The sequence below is a fragment of the Erpetoichthys calabaricus genome, chromosome 14, assembly GCF_900747795.2.
Source record: "Erpetoichthys calabaricus chromosome 14, fErpCal1.3, whole genome shotgun sequence".
Classification (NCBI taxonomy): Eukaryota; Metazoa; Chordata; class Cladistia; order Polypteriformes; family Polypteridae; genus Erpetoichthys; species Erpetoichthys calabaricus.
In genome coordinates, this window is record NC_041407.2 from 5,890,042 (window position 1) to 5,911,843 (window position 21,802).

Sequence of the window (21,802 nt, forward strand, 5' to 3'; positions counted from 1 at the left end):
GTGCCCAGTGGAACAACAGCCGTCCACTGATGGTCTCCATCCAACCTGAAAGAGGAGCTTGAGTGGATCTGCAGAGAAGAAGAGCAGACAATCCCCAAATCCAGGTGTGTAAAGCTTGTGGTGTCAGACCCAGGAAAACCCCCAGGCTGGAATGGCTGCCAACGGGGCTTCATCTAAGTCCTCAGTAAAGCGTCTGATTACTTGTGTCAAGGTGAGATTTCAGTTTTTTGTTTTTAATAAATTTGCACAGATTTCTAAAATCCTGTTTTGGCTTTGTCATCCTGGACTATTGTTTCATGATGTGGAAAAATTGAATTTAAAAGATCTGAGCATAAGGCTGCCCAATAACAACATGTGAAGAGGTGCGAGTTCTTTCTAAAAGTGCCATACATGAACAATGTAGAATCATCAGCTAACATAACGGGCACGTCTTTGTGTTTTCTCTCGCATCCCAAAGCACTCGTTGAAAATCCATGGGGACAACGTTTAATGGACTGGCGTATGACACTAATAGTGTGCCCTCGTGCCACCTCTGACTCGGATTGCGAACAAATCAGCTGGAGGAAGTGTCTTTAGAGATGCGCAGTTCGCTGCCAGTCAGCAATTTGCAACGTGCGGGCCGCAGGTCAGAAACCTTGATAGAGGAGGAGACCTCCGCTCTGCCGCCTCTGTCTTGGCCGTACGTACATTTTACACAAATAACCAATGGCAGATTTATCAATAAATTCTCTGCGGATGCCATCTTTAACTCCGTAACCGCATACACGTGTCGCGCTGTGTGTGCCTTTAGTGAGGATTGGACGAGTTCTCCGTTTTTATTATTCTGGGAAACTTGAAGGAGTTTCATTACTAGCACGTCAGCTCCACCTAGTGTTCGAATCGGAGACGCACATTCATTTAACCAAGCAGGGAGCCCTGCGAGACTAGAAATTAAAGCCTCTATCTGCCGCTTCCCCAGTTCGACTCACTTTGCTCGTTAAACAGAATCGGTTCGAGTAAGCGTTCACCTTTTTATAGAAGGAAAAGCAATGTTCTTGTAATTGACCTTGGTGTTTAATTTTTCACGTCCATGCAAGGAGGTGGCGTGGTCTGAAAAGTGCCGTTTTCTTTTAGATCACAGATGTCAAACTCCGGGCCTGGGGGAGAGTCGCGGTGGCTGCAGGTTTTCATTCTAACCCTTTTCCTAATCAGTGACCACGTTTCACTGCTAATTAACTTCTTTTCCCTTCAGTTTAATAGCCCTGATTTTATGGATTCAGTCATCTCAATTGATTCTTTAAGAAATGAGACATGAAATGAGCTGACAGATGACCAGGTAAATTGGGGCTTCAAACTCCACCCAGTTTCACTCCAACCAGGTTCTTAATGAAAAGCCGATTCTCGCTGTTAATTAACTCTTTCACGGCTGATGTCAACTTTGTCAAAAGGAGGAGTTGGCGATGGTAATCAACTGTAAACGGTGACAAAACCAACTGTTATGTTTTTATTGGACTCTCATTGCCCTAAGGCACGTTAGATTCATTGGTTTGACCGAGATTTCCTGCGCAAGAGTGAGTAGCAAGGCGCAAACAATGGCAAAAATGGGACTGACATCTAGCGAGAGATCAACGCAAATGCGTAAAGCAAAATACTCCGCAGACAACATTTTGCCTGTTATCTCTGAACTGGACAATGCCTTCTCGGACTCTGATTTTGATACAAGTGATCGAAAACGAATGTGAGGTTCTAGATTCAGCTGATTGGTCCCCAGCTAATTGTGGTACTAACAATGTTCACCAGGTAGAACTGCCACGTAACAATAAGAGGTAGAAACGACATTGCAATGCACTGCGACCGTGATCACTGCTGCTGCTGCTGCTGCCCCAGCCATGCGATGACAGCCTGGCAACAAACCTGCTCCACATTCTTGGCAAACTGGCAGCCACAGCATGCAGTAACAGGCGTTATGTTGATTTCTTTGTGAAACAATTGCTTTTCAGAAAATTTTTTGTAAAAAATATTCGGCCCTCAAAGAGTTAAAGCCGTATCATGACTTAATACTGCTCTCATTCTGACACAGCAGACATTTCCAAAACTGTTGATTTTCTGTTTTTTCTAAGAACATCATCAAAATGTTTGGGTGACCTGAGAGATCAGCCTTACAGAGACCTCCACCCTTCTTTATTTCCAAATATTGTGTGATGGGCACAGTTTCCCAGCGGCTCATTTTGTGTCTCATGATTGTTTGACTGCTAATTAAGGAAAAAGAACTACTAAGGGGCCCGAGTAAAATTAATTAAAACTAAGGCAAAAGAAGGTAATTAGCGATCAAAACGGGTCACTAATTAAGAAGATGGTTAGAATGAAAACCAGCAGCCACTGTGGCCCTCCAGGACCAGAGTTCAACACCCCTGTTTTAGATCTTATGGCCTGGCACAGGGGTGGGCAATGTTGGTCCTGGAGGGCCACAGGCTTTTGTTCCAACTCAGCTTCTTAATGAGAAGTCAATTATTGCTGATGAGGCACTTATTACTCGAGTGACATTTTAGTGGTCTCGCTTGTTAAGCTTCCCCAACCTTAATTGCTTATTTCAATTTTAAACCGCTGCATTGTGTTTTAATGGCCCCTTATTAGCAATAAGATGTAAACGACAAAGCAGCCAGCAGTTCCACCGTCTATCTTTCATCCATTTATATCTGTATGTGTTCATCATGCACCGTTTGATTTAATAAAACACTTAACAGAAAAACGGATCAGACTGAAAATGATCGGTTTTAGGCTTCAAAACATTTGGATGACATCCTTGGAAAGGAAAAAATCTACGATATTCGAACCTTACATTGTGCAGACTAATAAGCCATAAAATCAAATAAGGTCAGAGACTGGCAAGGATTGGTTTCTAATTAAGCAACTGGGTTGGAATGAAAACCTGTTCTGGTTCTGTTCTCCAGAACCGACATTGCCCATCCCTGGCCTAGCGGATGCGAGTTTGTCCTTTACTTGGAGATAAAGATGGCGGCAGGGTGCACCATGGGGAAAAAAGGCAAGTCTGTGGAGGCAGTGGGATGCCCTGAAGGTAAACCTTGGGTCTTGGCATTCAGGTGGATGTTACTTTAACACGTGCCACCTACCTAAAGACTGTGGAACACCACAGACACCCCGTTTATGGCAACGGTATTCCCGGATGACAGCGGCCCTGTTCTGTAGCGTCACGCCAAGCATTGTACAGGAATGGTTTGACAAAGAGTTCAAGGTGTTTGACTTGGCCTCCAAATTACGTGAATCTCAATCTGATCGAGCGTCCATGGGATGTGCTGTTCACAGAGGCCCTTAAGACTTTAAGGGTCTGCTGCTAACGACCCCTACCGGGACACATCCATGTATAATAAAAAATATAATTATTACATGGTGTGAGTGAAACGTAGGCAAATCCTCTTCAAATAAAGTTCACAATCTGTTGATTTGTAATTTTAACTGGTGGAGCAGAGGGAGGAAAAAAAATCTAAGGAAAAATGGGTTTTGTCCCAAACATTATGGTGGGCACTGTATTCACTTCTGAAGACACTGGTTGTGGCAAAGGCTGTGAAGTCGCAGTCGGAAGCAGTTATTGTGTTATTGTGTTACTGGAGTTCGAGTTGGTAAAAATGTACATTTTTAATATAATCCATCATCTTCTATTGTTTAACCAGATTTGAGTTGTGGGGGCAGCAGGCTAAGCAGAGATACCCAGACGTGCCTTTTCCCTGCCCCCTCATCCGGGGGTTGGGGGAAATGCCGAGTCGTTCCCAGGGCAGCCAAGAGAGATCTCATCTCACCAGTATGGCCGGAGTCTGTCTTGAGGTGTCCTCGCATTTCAACAGGCCAGACGCAAAGCCCTCCGCGGGGAGACGTCCCAATCTGAAGGCCGAGCAGCGGATGTCTCTGAAGGTGGGTGTATACTGCTGCGTCGGAGGAGTCAGAGTCGAAGGTTTCGTGGACCGACTCAGCAGCCCTGGTTTGATGAGCACGACATTTTAAAGATTTATTTATTGAATGATTGTGTTTTATGGAGTAATTGTACTCGAAATGTTCAGAAGCGCAAGCGTAATTGACTCGTGTGAAATGTAAATTTGACTTAACGAGTTATTTTTGACAGCGATCTTAATAATTTAAGTGTTTGCACTATATTCGAATTAAAGTGGCACGGCCTATAAATCACGGTACGTTTTTGCCCAGAAAGTCTGGTTTGCCACCTCACTTGCTTTTGGTCCGGCTTAGTTCATAAACTGTTCGATGTTCCAAACATGGGGTAGAACTATGACCGCGGGCACCGGCACTCCATAACACAACATCTTCACTGCCACTTAAATTAGAAGAAGGATCACGGACTGGAGCCTATCCCAGGAGCGCTGCGTGCAGGGCATTAAACGGGCTTCGAAGGGGTGCCAGTGCCCACCTAAACACAATCGCACAGGAGCCAATTCGGAATCGCCGAGTAACCTAACCTGCATACCTTTGGTGGTGATGGAGGTTAGGAGCTGGGGGATTGAAACCCCATGCAGACCCAACATTGACAATGAGCAAGCATGGGATTTGAACGCAGAATGCTTCATCCTCTTGCTTCACGCTCAATTAAACGAAAATGGCAGAAATGACAGACAAATCTTCATAATCGATAATTATACTATTAATAATAGAGCTTTACCTGCAGTTGGACTTTTCTTCAGAATTCTCAGCCTTTGTAAAAATCTTCAAGGTGCTGCAAAAGACTGGAGCGAAGCGGAACACACAAAAAGTAACACGAGTTTTCATTATGAAATATTTGTAAAAAATAAAAAGGTCAATGGCTCCGCCTACTGGGGAAAAGCAGAAGAGCTGGTAGATAGAGCCCGAGAGTCCATCTCGCTGCCTGTTCAGTCCTGCTGCGGTCTGGAAGTTCTCTTCAGTTTAGGGAAGTTTCTGCCATCGTGGCGAGGTATGCATCATAAAGTGCAATCAATCAAAGGGTCTTAAAATGGATTCTGGCACCCACCTACTCCAGATTAAAACATAATAAACATAAACAGTTGAAAAGGCCCGTGGACTATTGTGGTGTTACTGATCTGAGCAGATGCCAAGATACAGCAAAAGTAAAGAATCTTTTTAAAGCCTTCAAACAGCTTCAGGCAGCCACCATGATAAAGAGTCCAAATTGAGCGATTCGTGTCTTTGAATGGAGAACTTTAAGAATTCAAATCCGTTAAAGAATTTCAGGGATGTGTGCGGCCAGAGCCAATAAACGACAGACCCCAGACCTGGAGGGAATTTCAAAATTTAAGCTCAATAAAAAAGGGTAGTCTGGTCAAGACGAGTTTCCAGCAGTGAACATAGCAAGGCGGTCATAAAGCGCACGACTTCGGCGTTGTACTGTCGGACTTCCCTGCAAGTTGCACGCCGTGCTTTTTCTTACTGGTACGGAGGACAAAAAGAACTTCAGGGACTGGCACTGCTTCCCTACGTAGAGCCTGCCTGGTTACTCCCTGTGTTCTTCAGATGGCATTTCTCAACTGCTCCAGATGAACCTTGAGCCCTGTGTTGTATTAAATGATGTTTTGAATTGAGCCAAACTGGCACGAGTGGCATTCAGCTAATGTGCAGCTCCCCCAGCTTGTAATGAACAGAGTAGGTTCCGCAAATGGACAGAGATGGTAAAAAGATAAGTGACAAATCTAGGAAAGTGGAGCAAGTCAACTCAAATCCAGATAGACAGATACACAGGAAAGGCACTATATAAGAGATCATTTGGGAAGTTACCATATGATAGACAGAAAGATACATGCTGTATAATTGATACATCTTGAAGGCACCATCCAACAGAAATACTTAAAGGTATTAAATAATAGATATGAAAGGCACTAGATGGATCATTGTGTTATACTTAGGGAAGGTACTCTGTAATATATCTCTCTATCAAGGCACTATAAAATAGATTGGAAAGGTAGATTAAGTCATTGTATTAACCATAGTGAAGGAAAGCATTTTGTAACAAAGACCTATAGCCAGATAAGGTATTATAAAATGTCTGTCCAGCTAGACAGAACACTATATAATAGATATCAAATGCACTATATTAGATATCAAAGGCACACAGAGGCACTATGTAATAAACATATATAAAATGCACTATATTAGATCTACAGAGGCTGTAAATGCTATACAATAGATACAAAAGGCACTATAAATAAAAGAGAGATAAGGCATTACATCAAAAATAGTTATGAAAGGCACTGTATATTTAGATGTGAAGCATACTGTAAGGGAAAGAAAATGGTATTATACAGTTCGGTCCATAAATATTTGGACAGAGACAACTTTTTTCTAATTTTGGTTCTGTACATTACCACAATGAATTTTAAATGAAACAACTTAGATGCAGTTGAAGTGCAGACTTTCAGCTTTAATTCAGTGGGGTGAACAAAACGATTGCATTAAAATGTGAGGCAACTAAAGCATTTTTCTTAACACAATTCCTTCATTTCAGGGGCTCAAAAGTAATTGGACAATTGACTCAAAGGCTATTTCATGGGCAGGTGTGTGCAAGTCCGTCGTTATGTCATTATCAATGAAGCAGATAAAAGGCCTGGAGTTGATTTGAGGTGTGGTGCTTGCATGTGGAAGATTTTGCTGTGAACAGACAACATGCGGTCAAAGGAGCTCTCCGTGCAGATGAAAGAAGCCATCCTTAAGCTGCAAAAACAGAAAAAACCCATCTGAGAAACTGCTACAATATCACGAGTGGCAAAATCTACAGTTTGGTACATCCTGAGAAAGAAAGCAAGCACTGGTGAACTCAGCAACACAAAAAGACCTGGACGTCCAAGGAAGACAACAGTGGTGGATGATCGCAGAATCATTTCCATGGTGAAGAGAAACCCCTTCACAACAGCCAACCAAGTGAACAACACTCTCCAGGGGGTAGGCGTATCGATATCCAAGTCTACCAGAAAGAGAAGACTGCATGAAAGTAAATACAGAGGGTGCACTGCAAGGTGCAAGCCACTCATAAGCCTCAAGAACAGAAAGGCTAGATTGGACTTTGCTAAAGAACATCTAAAAAAGCCAGCACAGTTCTGGAAAAACATTCTTTGGATAGATGAAACCAAGATCAACCTCTACCAGAATGATGGAAAGAAAAAAGTATGGAGAAGGCGTGGAACAGCTCATTACCCAAAGCATACCACATCATCTGTAAAACACGGTGGAGGGAGGCTGTGTGATGGCTGCCAGTGGCACTGGGACACTACTGTTTATTGATGATGTGACACAGGACAGAAGCAGCCGAATGAATTCTGAGGTGTTCAGCGACATACTGTCTACTCAAATCCAGCTAAATGCAGTCAAATTGATTGTCCATCTGTATCATGAAACGCTGCCCAATGACCCAAAACATACAGCCAAAGTAACCGAGGAGTTTATTAAAGCAAAGAAGTGGAAAATTCTTGAATGGCCAAGTCGGTCACCTGATCTTAACCCAATTGAGCAGGCATTTCACTTTTTGAAGACTAAACTTCAGACAGAAAGGCCCACAAACACACAGCAACTGAAAGCCGTGCAGTAAAGGCCTGGCAGAGCATTAAAAAGGAGGAAACCCAGCATCTGGTTATGTGCATGAGTTCAAGACTTCAGGCTGTCATTGCCAGCAAAGGGTTTTCAACCAAGTATTAGAAATGAACATTTGATTTCCAGTTATTTAATTTGTCCAATTACTGTTGAGCCCCTGAAATGAAGGGATTGTGTTAAAAAAATGCTTTAGTTGCCTCACATTTTTATGCAATTGTTTTGTTCACCCCACTGAATTAAAGCTGAAAGTCTGCACTTCAACTGCATCTGAGTTGTTTCATTTAAAATTCATTGTGGTAATGTACAGAACCAAAATTAGAAAAAACGTTGTCTCTGTCCAAATATTTATGGACCTAACTGTAAATGGGAAAGGTACTATACAATAGAGAGATCAGGCACTATATGATAGATGGGAAAGAAATTATATAATAGATAGATGAAAAGGTAGATTAAGTCATTCTATAAACTATAGGTAAGAAAAACACTTTTAACAAAATACTTACAATATCTATTCTGCTACTATTACTGTATATAATAGATATGAAACACACTATACAGTATTAGATATTGATAAGATGTGTAACAGAGATATCAAAGGCACTATACAAGATAAAGCAAGAGAGACACTATATAATAAAGAGATAGGAATGGCTCTGTATAGATTGATGTGAAAGGTACTATAGAATAGATTGAAAAGTATTGTAGCCGCCAAAGTATAAGGCAAGATCAAGCACGGGTAAAACGCGTACCGAAAGAAATTTCTCAGTCCAAAAATTTGTTTTAAAAATATTTAGTGAAAGTTAAAAGAAAATACACAAGAATAAAGAAAAAAGTTGTTAACACACGTAGAATAAAAGGCAAAAAAAGGAAAAATGTATCTTCTCTAAACTTAGTTTATCTTGAGAAACTTTATTTATTTCTGTACTTAAAAGTTCTTAATTTCTTCTTCTGTACGCCTTAGCGTACGGCTCTGCGCTTAAATAAGCATGAGTTACTTCTCACACTTAAAAGGCCCGTAGGTCCTTAGGTTACACATGGCAAGGCTGGTCACTAACTGAGAGTAATATTTAGTTACAGCTATTAGAAATGGCAAGAATATACCAATACAATTCTACTTATGGGGGTTATAGGAACCTCCCATAGATTATGCTTTGTCATCTAGTAAAATATTTATGATTAATCTTGTATAACTAGGAAAATGGCTCTTACAAGTATTGTATTATACATAGGAAAGTTACTATATAATAGATAGGAAAGATATTATACTATAACAAACAGATGGAAAGGTAGATAAGCCGTTATGTCAGATAGGAAAGGCACTTTGAAAATAGATAGCTATTTTATAGTGCCACGTCTTTTTATAGGCCTGTCTAGCTAGACAGAATGCTATATAACAGATATGAAAAGCAACTGCATTAGATACACAAGACAGGTAAGACGCTATGCTAGGTAAAGGGATACAGAGACATTATATAGTAGATAGACATGAAAGGCACTATACAGTAGGTAGGTGGATTGATAGATCACTGTTATTTCACAGATACGGGGCTACACAATGGATGTGAAAGGCACTTTATCAGATAGATGTATCAATACACTGATCCAGAAGGCACTATATAACACATCAGTAGCTGTTCTTTGTGCACAGCAGGCCTGTGTGGTCTACCTAGTCCAGTCAGACCCCGGCACCACCTTCACTGATCTCAGAGGGTCCCCTGGGATTAACAATGTCACTCACCTGCTGTCTGCATTGGAGTTTTTCTTTCTCCCTGCACTGTTCTGGTCCTCTCCTCAGTTTCTTCCTCAGTGTGCCCACAATGTACGAGTCACCTGTGACGTTTCACAGATGGCGTAAATTGGAGCTGTAATGAAAGTTTGGGATTGGGCGGACACATTTCTGGGGTACTCCAGTTCACAGCTCTGGACCCCCACAGCATGTCATCCATCACTTAGACAATCCATGACCCAGGAATGTGGAGGGGTGTCTACCTGCATCACCTGGAGCTGAATCCCCAGACAGTAACGGCACTGGAGAAAGCAAACAACATGAGCCTGAACATGGTGGCAGAGGACATCATCTACTTCAGTGCTAGTCAACCTTTATGGCCTCACGACCCAATTTTACCTCTTTAAGTTCACTGACTACCCACAGACAGCAATCAATGAGCAGGGGGAGGTGCCCCCCTTGTTGAAATGTGGTTGAGAAACCCTGATGTACTTCTATGGGCTCCTGGTGGGGAAAGTGCAGGGGATGCAGGTGGTCTGTACCCAGGGCTTCACATCAAGAGCTCAGTTTCAATTCAACACTCTTCAGTTATGCACAAGAAGATATTTGACAAACTGCTCATTTAACAACACTGCAGATTAGCAGAAAAATCATTCGTTTTGGACACGGTGGGCATACAGCTGGATAGCCAACTTTTGAATTCTGCAGTTTTAGTATGTACTTTCTGATGTCATTGGCTGTTGTTGTTCAATGTGGGACCCAATATGAACCACAGCATATCAGGAATATGATTACCTCAAGTTCATTATTCTGCAGATTTACTGTACGCTGCATCTTCACTGCTGTATTAAGCAGGCCATGTTCCTCAGAGTGGGAAGCTCCAGGTACAGAGGATAAGCGCTCATCAACCACAGCTGACGAGTATCGGGCTCTGATCCCTGTGCATTCGCTCACACCGAGGGGCGAACAGTGCAAAACAAACCTTGAAGGAGCCCAACCCCCTCTCCCACCCAGAGTAAAAACACACGAAACCCCATGAAAAAAATAAGAATAATGAAAGATTTATTACTATTTACAATGTGTTTCTCTTGTCTTGATAGAAGGAAAAAATGTGAAGCATCTGCACAGATAGACCGGGAAACAAAAAAAAAAAAAAAGGCATGGCAGCTGCAAGGAGTGTGACTTCAAAAACCTCTGTGTGACATGGCCAGTCGGTCACAGTGAATGCAGCGATTATTTTTATTTTTTTTAATCTGAATTCTGTTTGTGCACATCTTTGGCCACAATAAATGGGTCCGGCGTAGTTTGGCAGATGCTCCCCAAGCCCTGAGGGACGCCAATGCACCATTATAATCCACATTTACAGCCAGTTGGGACTCCAATGCACCATTATAATCCACATTTACAGCCAGTTAGATTGGTCCTTCCCCATTGAACTCGGTACATTTCCCCCCCAAAGTTTGGCAATCACAATTGCGCTGAACTCCCACCTTCTCGCTAATAATGTTACCACCGTGTCAATTCTTTTTCTGCCCGGAAGATCAGGAATGCAACTTAAAGGCGAGACATTTAATTATGCCTGTATTTTGTTTATGTATGTACACATAATATGTTAACATATGTACATGTATATACATATTTATACATCCATATACACCTATGATGAACTTATACAAAAAAAATACTAATTCAATATTAATGTCATTGCTTCCAGTAAAAAAAAAAAAAAAAAGAGCAACTCAAAACAGATGATTTCTGCTTCCTCAAATATTTCGTTTTGACAAAGCAAGGACTTAAAAACAAAAAAAGGAACGAAACACAGGTTCCATATCGATGAGTTACTACATTTTAAAATGCTCAGTCCCTCGTGTGCTGCTCTCCTTGTTACGGAGGATGACGACGGATGCCAACTCATCCGCATTTCTGTGTGATCCACGTATTTTAATTAAAAAAAAAAAAAAAATAAATAAAGCTCAACAGCCAAGTAGGTAAACTACTCTAAATCGATGAGACTGAATGCACTTAGAAAGTATTCAAATGTATAGATCAGCATGTGTCCCCCATTATTATAAAATACATTTTATGAATGTAGACACACACACACCAACGTAAATGTTTTTCAGTTTGGTCATCCTACTTGTCTTTCCTTTTCCAAGGAGCACTTCTTTACGGATAAATCTGCACAACCTACAGAATTAGGAAGTATTTGAGAGAGAAAACAAAAAAATCTCTGAGAACAGCGAAGAGTGGACCACTGCATCTTAAAGCAGAGGGGGCTGACGTGAGGATGCCTGCACTCTCAAAGTAGCTTTATTTTTGGGGGGGCGGAGACTTTCAGAAAATAAGAAGCCAAGAAAAATCGGTTAAAACCCACATAATATCCTGGCTGTTGTTAAAACTCAACTCACTGTCAGGATTCAAAGTTCTTCAACAAGACAGCTTCAGGGTTGCAGGGGAGTTTGAGGGGTCAGATTCATTCATATTCCTGGCTTGGACTAACTGATGAAGAAGGTCATTGAGAGAAAAATAAAAATAAAAAAAAAAAAGGAAAAAAGAGCTTCTGAGGAAAGCCAAAGGAAGATAGTGAACCTCGGGATCCCTTGAAGAGTCTGCCCCCTAAGACTTCTTAGATTCCTGCGTGTTCCGCCTCTTTATATCATTCAAGTCAACGGGCGTAAAAGCTAAGAGGGAAACAAAAGAAACAAACGGTGTCAGTTAGCTGCTTCGTTAAGAAGAATGTGACAAACTTCATGTACATTCACTGAGCAAACTATTAGAAACACTTGAATACACAATGGGCGGCCGGAAAATCGAGAGTCCACCTCATGAGAAGGCTTTAGGAGTCATAGTGGACTCTAAGGTATCGAATTCCAGACAGTGTTGAGAAGTCATTAAGAAGGCTAACAGAACATCAGGTTATATAACTCCTTGATGTGTGAACATCAGGTTATATAACTCCTTGATGTGTGGAGTACAAGTCACAGGAGGTTCTGCTCAAGCTTTATAACACACTGGTGAGGCTTCATCTGGAGTCCTGTGTGCAGTTTTGGTCTCCAGGCTACAGAAAGTACATAGCAACACTAGAAAAGGTCCAGAGAGGAGTAACCAGGCTGATTCAGGGCTACAGGGGTTGAGTTATGAGGAAAGCTTAAAAGAGCTGAGCCTTTACAGTTTAAGGAAAAGATGATTAAGAGGAGACATGACTGAGCTGTTTAAAATAATGAAGGGAATGTGTCCAGTGGATCGAGACTGTTATTTTAAAACTAGTCATTTAGCCTGTTACAATAACGGGCGCTAGAACAGTAGTGCATAAACATTAGTAGGAACAGTCTATATTAAATGGCAAGGGACTTTGACCTCATTCTTTTTGTTGGTCGTATTTTTCTTTCTTTCAGCCTTTCTTTTGTTGATGTTTACTTGCTGAGCTGACCGTTCTTCGTGGGCTGCCGCCGTGTATTGTGTGTCTTTAATTTTCTGTGACAGTAATACTGTCTTGTACGGCTCTATTCAATAAGGGCACGCACAAAAAGGCGACCTCAATTGAGCACGGCAAATAATGGCTCGCCTTTTTGTGCGCGCCTTTATTGAAGGATAGGGTCTTGTATGTCCGCTGGCTTGTACGTCCGTAATATACCTTTAATTTTCTCTGGCGGTAATACAGGCGTGCGCGTCGGTAATATGCCTTTAATCTCCTCTGACAGTAATACTGGCTTGTATGTGGCTGTAATATGCGTCACTGTATTGTGTACCTTTAATTTCCTCTCGCAGTAATACTGGTTTGTATTTCCGTAAAACGCCTCCAACTTTCTCTGGCAGTAGTATCGCGCATCGCACCGTGCCCCGCGCATGCGCACTTCATCAGAAGACACACACACACGGACACCTGGACGCACATAGGGATTTTATATATATATATATATATATATATATATATATATATATATATATATATATATATATATAGATAGATGAGTTCATCAAGAACATGCGGACACAGTTGGAAACTTGTTAAGGGTAAATTTCGCACAAACATTAGGAAGTTTTTCTTTACACAAAGAACGACAGACACTTGGAATAAGTGACCAAGTAGTGTGGTGGACAGTAAGACCTTAGGGTTTTCAAAACTCAACTTGATTTTTTTTGGAACAAATAAGTGGATAGGACTGGCGAGCTTTGTTGGGCTGAATGGCCTGTTCTCATCTAGAGTGTTCTAATGTTCTAACATCTGGACGCCTGCTTATCCGTGCAAAAGTGGCAGCAGCACAATGCATAAAATCATGACGATGGTCAAATCAAATGACAAACAAGAGGGACTCTCATGTCATTTTGACCGGGGCATCACTGTTGGTCCAGACAGACTGGTTTGAGTGTTTTTGTAACTGCACATCTCCAGGGATTTTTACACACAACTGTCTATACCAGGGGTCTCCAACCCCCAGAGAGCTACTTTTACAAAATGAAAATGGCCGAGAGCTACTCACATTTTCTAACGTTTATTTCTCATAGCTTATTTCAACCCAAACAAACTGAATAAGCTTGTTTTGCCTGAACATTTACAAAATGTTGGTTTCCACAACTCACTTTTTGCATTAAAACGTCATAAAAAATATTTGGTTCACCTGCAAGTGAATTTTTTATGTCTGTATGCATTTTCTAGTGCATCTCACACTGGAAGTCATGTAATGTGCTACCAGCTTTGTTCACACCCTGTGTTTGCCATGTGGGAAGACTTCTATAAATGCTTTTTGATTTGTATCCCATCGGGTACACTTCCTATTCCATTATCTTTTTCCTTTGAATACAAGAACATTCTGCTCACAAAAAAAACCATGAATATGGATATGCAGGTTTAACAGAAATCTGAAGTTATTCTACGTCGTTACATTTTTTCCCCCCCAAGAGTGAAAAGGACAGACACAATTTGTCATTCTTCTCTCTGTCTGTGAATATTGAGGATGTTTTAAAACTCTGCGGTTAAAATCTTTGAAGTTTCTAACAGGTCCTCATGATGTCAGTAAAGCTTTGGTATTGTGGTGTCGGACAAGGAGGATGAGGTTATTCTTCATCCACACACTGCAGTTTGTTTTCATACTTACTATTAAGAATAGGATTTGGAGTCTTCTCAACATACTGTTGTGGCCCTCTTTCACTTCGTTCTCCACCCTGGGAAGATCCAAGATCTCTCATGACACATTGCCATGCTGTTAAAAAAAACAATTAAAATGATCTTAGCATTTTCTTATACAACAGTCCTTTCTTAGGCCTGTTCAGCGAAGTACCAAGCCCATCCTGGGAGCATCAGGCACAAGGCAGAAATTGCTGCTGCACAGGGCACCACATCCAGATGGTGCCAATTTAGAAATGCCAATTAACCAAAGAAGCAAGTCTTTCACATGGAGGAGGAAGAGCACTTTCTTATTTATATTTAGAACCAGTTCAGATCAAGAAGACGGGATCGATTACATGAAAGCACCAAAACAAGTATGTAAATATAAAAGAAATGATGAATGCCCCATGAATGCTTAGAACTTCTGCAGTTTTCATGGGCACACAAACACCTGGCCGTGGTATTCCTCATCATTAATTAAAATGCGCCTTAGTAAATCTGGCAGCACTACAGAGCTCTCCAAGTGAAAAACCGCTGCCAGTATCACAGTGATAACTCATTACTGCTGTGCCTGAATGATGTTTGGTTTTTTTTAATGATTGTGGATATGCCAATTCAGAAAATACTTTGGGAGGGAAAAAAAACAAGCTGTGCCCACTTCCTGTGTGAATCATGAAATGTTTACCTTCATATATGAATCTAACGTTTTCTTCATGTGCCGGAGTAAACAGTTCTCCAGTGTTAGTAGGTGATCTGGGACTTGGGTTCCTCTTGCCATTATAAACTACTCTAGAGGCAGGTGAGCTAAAAGACAAATAAAAAATAAAACAGCAGCATAACAACACACCCAAAGGTTGTTAGAAGTTCTTTTCTAGGCTATGTGAGCCCCATTTATTTAAAACAAAAAAGCAAAAGGACAATACTTGGGAAAACCTCCATACATTGACCATGTGCTTTTACAAAAAAAAAATGTCAAAGAATTAAAATAGTAGTAATAAAAAAGTACTGACACACAATTAACGGCCACTTCTTTAATTTGTTAATGCAAATAGCCTGCTCCTCCAGCTAATCACGTGGCTAGAATTCAGTGTATACAGAATAAAGGTATGGACAACAGCTTTCACGTTGTTCAAAAACACTTTAGAATGGTGTGGCAGATGGCTAGGGACCCTACCCAGTCGGGACGCCTGGAAGGACCAAGAGAGAGACAATACCTCCCCTGGGCCACGAGAGGGCAGCTGCCCTGGTCTGCACAGGGTCCACGGGAACAGAGCTGGGAAGCTCATCCCTGTTTGGGCCCGTGGCCACCGCCAAGGGGCGCCCGGAGGATTAAAGAGCCCTGGAATACAGCACTTCCGCCACAACCGGAAGTGCTGCCGGAACTAATTCCGGGTGCTCATACGGCATTTCCGCCACATCAGGCTTCAGCAACTCTCTAAAGGTTTCCACACAGAGTTTACAGATTATGAGATGTAGTCCCCTACAAAAATATTGGAATGGTATGGCCCATTCATTCAACCCCGGATATTTGGGTTGGAGATCAAAAGATGAACTTTGGAACTCTCGTCTCCAATTCAACTTTTTTTTACAGATTTTGATGTGTTAAACGGCACAGGCCACGGCAGACCACACCATTTTTAAGCAGGCCTGTGACTGGCAGGTGTTTCTTGTTTCCCAGGTGTGTCAAGTTAGACTGATTGATTGTTTAAACAATTAACAGCTCTGAATGTGAACTCTTTGTTTTAGCTTTGTGTTTCACCTGTGAAGACCGCATTTGTTGTTAAAATGAAAAAAAAATCAACATGACGACCAGACAGCTGTCTAAGGGAGACAAGCAAGCCATTTTGAAGCTGAGAAAAGAGGGAAACTCGATCAGAGAGAACTGCACATCGGGCATGACTAATACAACAATCTGGAATGTTCTGAAAAAGAAAGAAACCACTGATGTAGTGAGCAACAGACCTTGAATGGGTCAGCCAAGGGAAAACAGCAGCAGCTGATGACAGCCATACTCCATAACCCAGTTATTCACAGAAACCTGCTTTCTAAAATGCCATGTAATAAAGCCTTATTCCGGATAGAAAAACCCGGTCAAGAGAAAGAAATTTCTCTGTGAACACCCCGATCATGTGGCCATGTAAACCTTTAACCATGTTACTATTAAGGATTTTATAGTCTGCACAAGTCCATTTGTCCCTTAGGCACCGTTAGCCTAAGCAATACATACACACGCTTTCAGCAGCTATGGGCAGGAGCCGCCACAAAATAAATTTACAGAGGCAAATGTTCAGGTGATTGCATTATACTAACTCCTGGCTGAAATAATCTGACTCAATATCTGTTCTGGATCAAAAATTGACTCCCGTGAGCCTTTAGTTTCCCCATTTATGATGTGCTATTTAACAATACTTTAGCAAAAAAGCATATGTTTTGCACATTGTGAGCAGGCAACTGGATAACAGACATTATGTGGATTATGTGACACAAGTAACATGAATCTTTTTCCCCATGGACATTTTTCACATCAATTGCCATTATACAGTATAGTATTGGCCACCACTGGGTTCTATTATCTACTATCTCATATATATATATATATATATATATATATATATATATATATATATATATATGTATATGTCCAGGGCCGGAAATAAAAGACAAAGAGTAGATGACAAAGACAGCTGCTGTGCAGGCTTTTAAATGTTCAAAGTGCCTTGTGAGATGCAGATCACGCGGCACGGCAGCAGCAGCAAGCCAGCAGCTAATCGAGCAAAGAGGAGGTAAAAAAAATAAAAATAAAAACTGCATTGTATCACCGTTTAAGAGGAGGTTTCGGAGGAGCGACTGTGTCTCCTTGGGGTGCGTTCAGCCCCTCTCTTCACAACACGAGCAGCAGAGATGCGAAGTGGCTGGCGCGTAGTGCAGGCAAGAGGGGTTGGCAAGCGAAGCGAGCATGGAGTAAGTATAATATGTTTTTTTCTCTGCATTGTGCATAACAAGATGAGATAAAAAAAAATATTGTTCTTGACCATCACTACAAATTACATGGGATGCTTAGCATATTAAAAAAAAAAATCTTTTTAATATTTTGAACGGGTATCAAAATGTGTGCTGCTTTAGCAGTATGACGTCACTAAATCTGTTTTATTTACCGTTTTCAGAAAGAGCCTGGTGTCTCCAGTCTTCAACAGCGTTTGCTGAAGATTCAAAACCTAGTGAACGAACAGGTATGTTACGGACGCCTCCTAGGTGATTCCTCAAAGGATTTGTACCGTAAGGCTGATTTACACTTCTACATCAATCCTACGCCGTAGGCCACATTGCCTGAAGCATATCTATGGCATAGCTTGACGCACACCTCCTCGAAAAATGAGCCTACGCATCCCAGTGATGTGAACCCCACGACTCTGATTGGCACGTTTTGTAACTGCGTACTCCCTAAAACTCGTTTCTGTTCATCTTCCAGTTTAAAAGTCGCCGAATGTATGGAGAAAAAAAAAAAAAAAAGCGATGTATGACAATATGGAGCAAGAGGGCTGGTGATCCTGGAGGGCAAAATCTATGGTGTATTTATAGCATAGCTTGACTTGCCCCACTTCAAAAACGACTATGCATCATGTCCATGTGAACGCTAAACAGACCCCTAAGCCTCTGCTTCCCCAGTCTGGTAATTACGTATTTCCTGACATGCATTTCTGTTCATATTCTAGTTTGGAAGATGGCGAATGTGTGAAAAAGTGGAAAAATGTGAGTGACAAATACGTTTGGCTACAGTTGAAAATGTGTGGCAAGAGCAGAGGGGATTCTGGAAGGCAAAAAGTGCCTGCATTTTAATGGATCATTCGCTTTTCTTGTGTGCTGCCATCACAACCAACTAGCATTCAGACGCGTGACTGTGGGGTATAAACTGCTTTCAACGGCATAGCCTATGCACTTAGCTACAGTGGAGGATTGAAGCAGAAGCATAAATCAGCTTTAAGGCTTCTGGGAAGTGTGGCCTGTACCCCTCACCTACTAATGCTCAATTGTCAATACCCTTTTTCTTTCCTTGAGACAACTGTTCCAATACAACAACAGAGAAAGCAGAATGCTCACCTTGTCATTTCCTTTGCTTTTGCCTTTCCTTGGCTTTAATCCACTTTTATTTTTGGCAAATCCAAGATATTGTGGAGACTCTAGGAAAAAAAAGATTAAAAAGACGACAAAAATCGTTAAAATCAAACTCAATCTTTTATTTATTTTTTTATTGCGCCTGACCCATTTAGCTTACGACACTGCACAGCCTGCCTAATGCAATGCAGCACAAAGGTTTCCTGCTAACATAGAAATACAAAATGGGGTGCGTACATTGTGTGGAAAGCACAAAGCTGGTGGACCGAAGTCAGCTAGCCATCCAATCGTCCCCTTCTGCTGTCCGGGTGACACGTCCAGAGTGCAGTGGCGTTTTTGGGAGTAAAGAACAACAAAGCTTCCTGTGCCTTAGAGGCACCATGTGGTTGCTTCTGTTTATTGTTAATGGCCGCCCGTTTCCCGCATTAACACAGACAGCTTCATGGTGCCCAGATCTAAACACAGGTGAAATTTCATTCTAACAATTAATAATAAACCACACATCTTTTATGGACTGGCATGCCATTCATTGCTGGTTCCCACCTTGTGCTGCTGGTAAAGCGTCCAACCTCCCCGTAATCCTGAATTGGAAAACGCAGGTGAGAATTAGGTTTAAATTGGCAAAGGCAGGAATCAGGACAGGACAGGACAGGACACAGGCCTATCACACGGTGCACACATGGCCACATTCACTGCAATTACGATTTACAAATTAACCCATAGCCCTTGTCACACTACCAGAAGGCATGTCAGACTTAACGACTACATGTTGCCAATCTCATCCCACGAGGATGTCAGATTGCACGACTGCTCATCACAGGGGATGACAAATTACTTGTGTCGGTGGCGACTTTGCAGCACAGTTTTATATATCCAAAGTATTGTGAGCCTTACTGCGCCAGGACTGTATGAAGGTCTTCCAGACATAGCTAGTTCAGCTGCAGTCGGGGCCAATTCCATTCCTGTGTCTCTCACAAACCCAACATGGAGTTGGGGGCCAGTTTTTACAATGGTGGCAGAAGTGGACTAAAAACTGACTGACTATCCAAAGACGAAGGACTGGTTTAAAAAGGCCAATTCCATTATCAACGCCTCTCACACCCCTAAGGTTGTCACACTGGTGACAGCGGTGGAATAAGAACCAGTTAATGACTTGGAGACGGAGGACTGGTTTAAAGAGGCTAACTCCATTCCTCCCTCTGTCACACCCCTGGGGTCGTTACACTGATGAACTAACAGCCAGCTAATAACCCCAAGAAGGAGAATTGGTTTAAAATCGGCTAATTCCAATCCTTCATCTCTGGCATTCCCCGGATCATTACATCACTCTCTATTCCCAGTAATGGACACAGTTATTAAGTACATGGATGAGGAAGCTCTGAACATCTCTAACATTGACATGTTAGCAATAGTGGAAGGATAACATTCAAATTATTTGAGCACAGAATGAATTATCCCCTCTTTTGCAGAACTGGTCAGTTTTGTTTTGAAAGTGTGCTGGAGTGTCCACAACGAAAGGCGCTATATAAAACACCAATCGTCTCCAATACTAAAGCATGAAGGTTCGAATCTACGTGAATTACCGATATATGCATAGTACAAACGCAGGCCTGCGTCCAGATCCAATACACACTTTGGGCCCCCCACTTACAGAGTGGCCGTCGCCGGTAGCCGTGCAGGGTATCGGCATCTCCTGTTAAGGTGTCGATTTTACGCGATCTCCTTCATCTCACTGAACTGATTTCTGACACTCCTTTAACATCCTTATCCTTCTGTACAGCTCGGCACCCGTCTTCTCCCTGCTCATTTTGTTTCCTCTGACGACTTTGTATCGAACGCTCCAAGCGCAGGGGCTTCGACGTGGCCGAAAGTGAACGCGCCGCACGGGTGTCAATAAAGGAACAGGAGCGAACGTGACACAACTCCACGGTCCGGCCCGGCCTGTGCCGCCCCGCCCCCCTGTGCATACCGGATAAAAGTTGCGGCGATGTAAAGGATGCCAGACCCCCCGAAAACCCTTTCGGTGATGTACCACTCCCCCTCCCCGTGATAATCTCAGCAGCCACGGCTCTCGATTAACTCGCACTGCGGCTCGTGATGCGCCCCAGCCAGCTGGCAGACGTCGGCTCGTCCCGCTCCCCGCGCCGCATCCTTGTCTATTGTTCATTTTCTTTTAACTAACCCGTTGTCTTCTTTGCCTTGTTTCCAACACAAACGAAGGCCTCCTCCTCCTCCTCCTTCTCTGCCGCTGGCCGTGACGTTTGCCTGCCAGCCCTTTCCGGGAAGGAGAAAGAAATACAAACCCGATATCGTCGGCCTTTTTTTGCCGTCTGCTGTCGCTCTGCTGATAAAGTTAGCCGATTGATAGCAGACGGCCGCGCGGCGATAACAGGCGACCGCCGCAAGAGGGCGCACAAGAGTCGCCAATAACACATGTAGAAAACGGAAAGTTGCAGATTCGTTTTTGGGCCCCTCCATCCATCTTCTTACAGCGCAAAATATAATGTCACATTTTTATGGTTACCCCACTTATAACTAGAGTGGGTGGCACAGTGGAACTGCGGTTACTGCTCCGACCCTTGTATAAAGATGGCACCTTCTTCCCAAGTGAATGAGGTCTTCCTAGGGGGTCCAGAGGGGACTGGGCGATCTCATGGTCTGGAACCCCTGCAGATTTTATTTTTTTTCTCCAGCCGTCTGGAGTTTTTTTTTTTTCTTTCCTCCCTGGCCATCGGACCTTACTCTTATTCTATGTTAATGTCTTATTTTAATTTCTTACTTTGTTTTTTATTTTTCTTTTCTTCATTATGTAAAGCACTTTGAGCTACATTTTTGTATGAAAATGTGCTATATAAATAAATGTTGTTGTTGTTCCTGGCATATCCACTTAAAGTTCATGGATAACTCGAAAAATCGTTGAGATGTAAGTGAGACAAGTACCCTAGATCTTAAACTGTGATTTGAGTCCTACCACTTGGGCAGATCCTACCTTGTCTTCTGTTGTGGACAGATGTCAATGGTGCACCAGACAAGAACGGCGGCGCATACATCTTCTCTATACATCTTCTCACTAGGTCCTAGAGATGATACCCAGCTGTACCTGCGGTTCCTCCTCCAGAGGACCACTTGTTTTCAGCTGGACTCTCTGCATGGCTCCCTGATGTGGAAACACACATGAAAGGTGCACTATCTCCACCTCAACCTGATGAAGGCTAACCTTCTGGTTATCCTATCTCACCCATCTCTGTTCAGCTCAGCTCATTATCGCTAACACCCACCAAGTCTGTATGCCACCTTGG

The 21,802-nt window shown here is 42.3% G+C and overlaps 1 protein-coding gene across 2 annotated transcripts; it reads right to left on the reverse strand.

Annotated features, from left to right (window-relative positions):
• Nucleotides 1–11,239: 11,239 nt before the first annotated feature.
• On the reverse strand, nucleotides 11,240–20,869 carry mcrip1 (MAPK regulated corepressor interacting protein 1). 2 transcript variants are annotated; one of them, XM_028818944.2, is made up of 5 exons: nucleotides 20,686–20,869; nucleotides 18,489–18,568; nucleotides 15,076–15,194; nucleotides 14,380–14,484; nucleotides 11,240–11,964 (listed from the first exon to the last, which is right to left on the reverse strand). In XM_028818944.2, the coding sequence occupies exons 2-5, from the start codon at nucleotides 18,494–18,496 to the stop codon at nucleotides 11,900–11,902; spliced, it is 297 nt and encodes a 98-aa protein (XP_028674777.1). In that variant the 5' UTR covers nucleotides 18,497–18,568; nucleotides 20,686–20,869; the 3' UTR covers nucleotides 11,240–11,899. The 2 variants fall into 2 exon arrangements, with proteins under 2 accessions (XP_028674777.1, XP_028674779.1); XM_028818946.2 differs by having other exon boundaries at nucleotides 20,807–20,827.
• Nucleotides 20,870–21,802: the final 933 nt, after the last annotated feature.

What these genes read in the sequence shown, in the direction of transcription:
- mcrip1 (XM_028818944.2), bottom strand. An exon ending in CGTTAGATTCATATATGAAG is followed by an intron (nt 14,485 to 15,075) that starts GTAAACATTTCA and finishes TTTTTTTAACAG; the next exon opens with CATGGCAATGTGTCATGAGA. An exon ending in TCCAAATCCTATTCTTAATA is followed by an intron (nt 11,965 to 14,379) that starts GTAAGTATGAAA and finishes TTTCCCTCTTAG; the next exon opens with CTTTTACGCCCGTTGACTTG.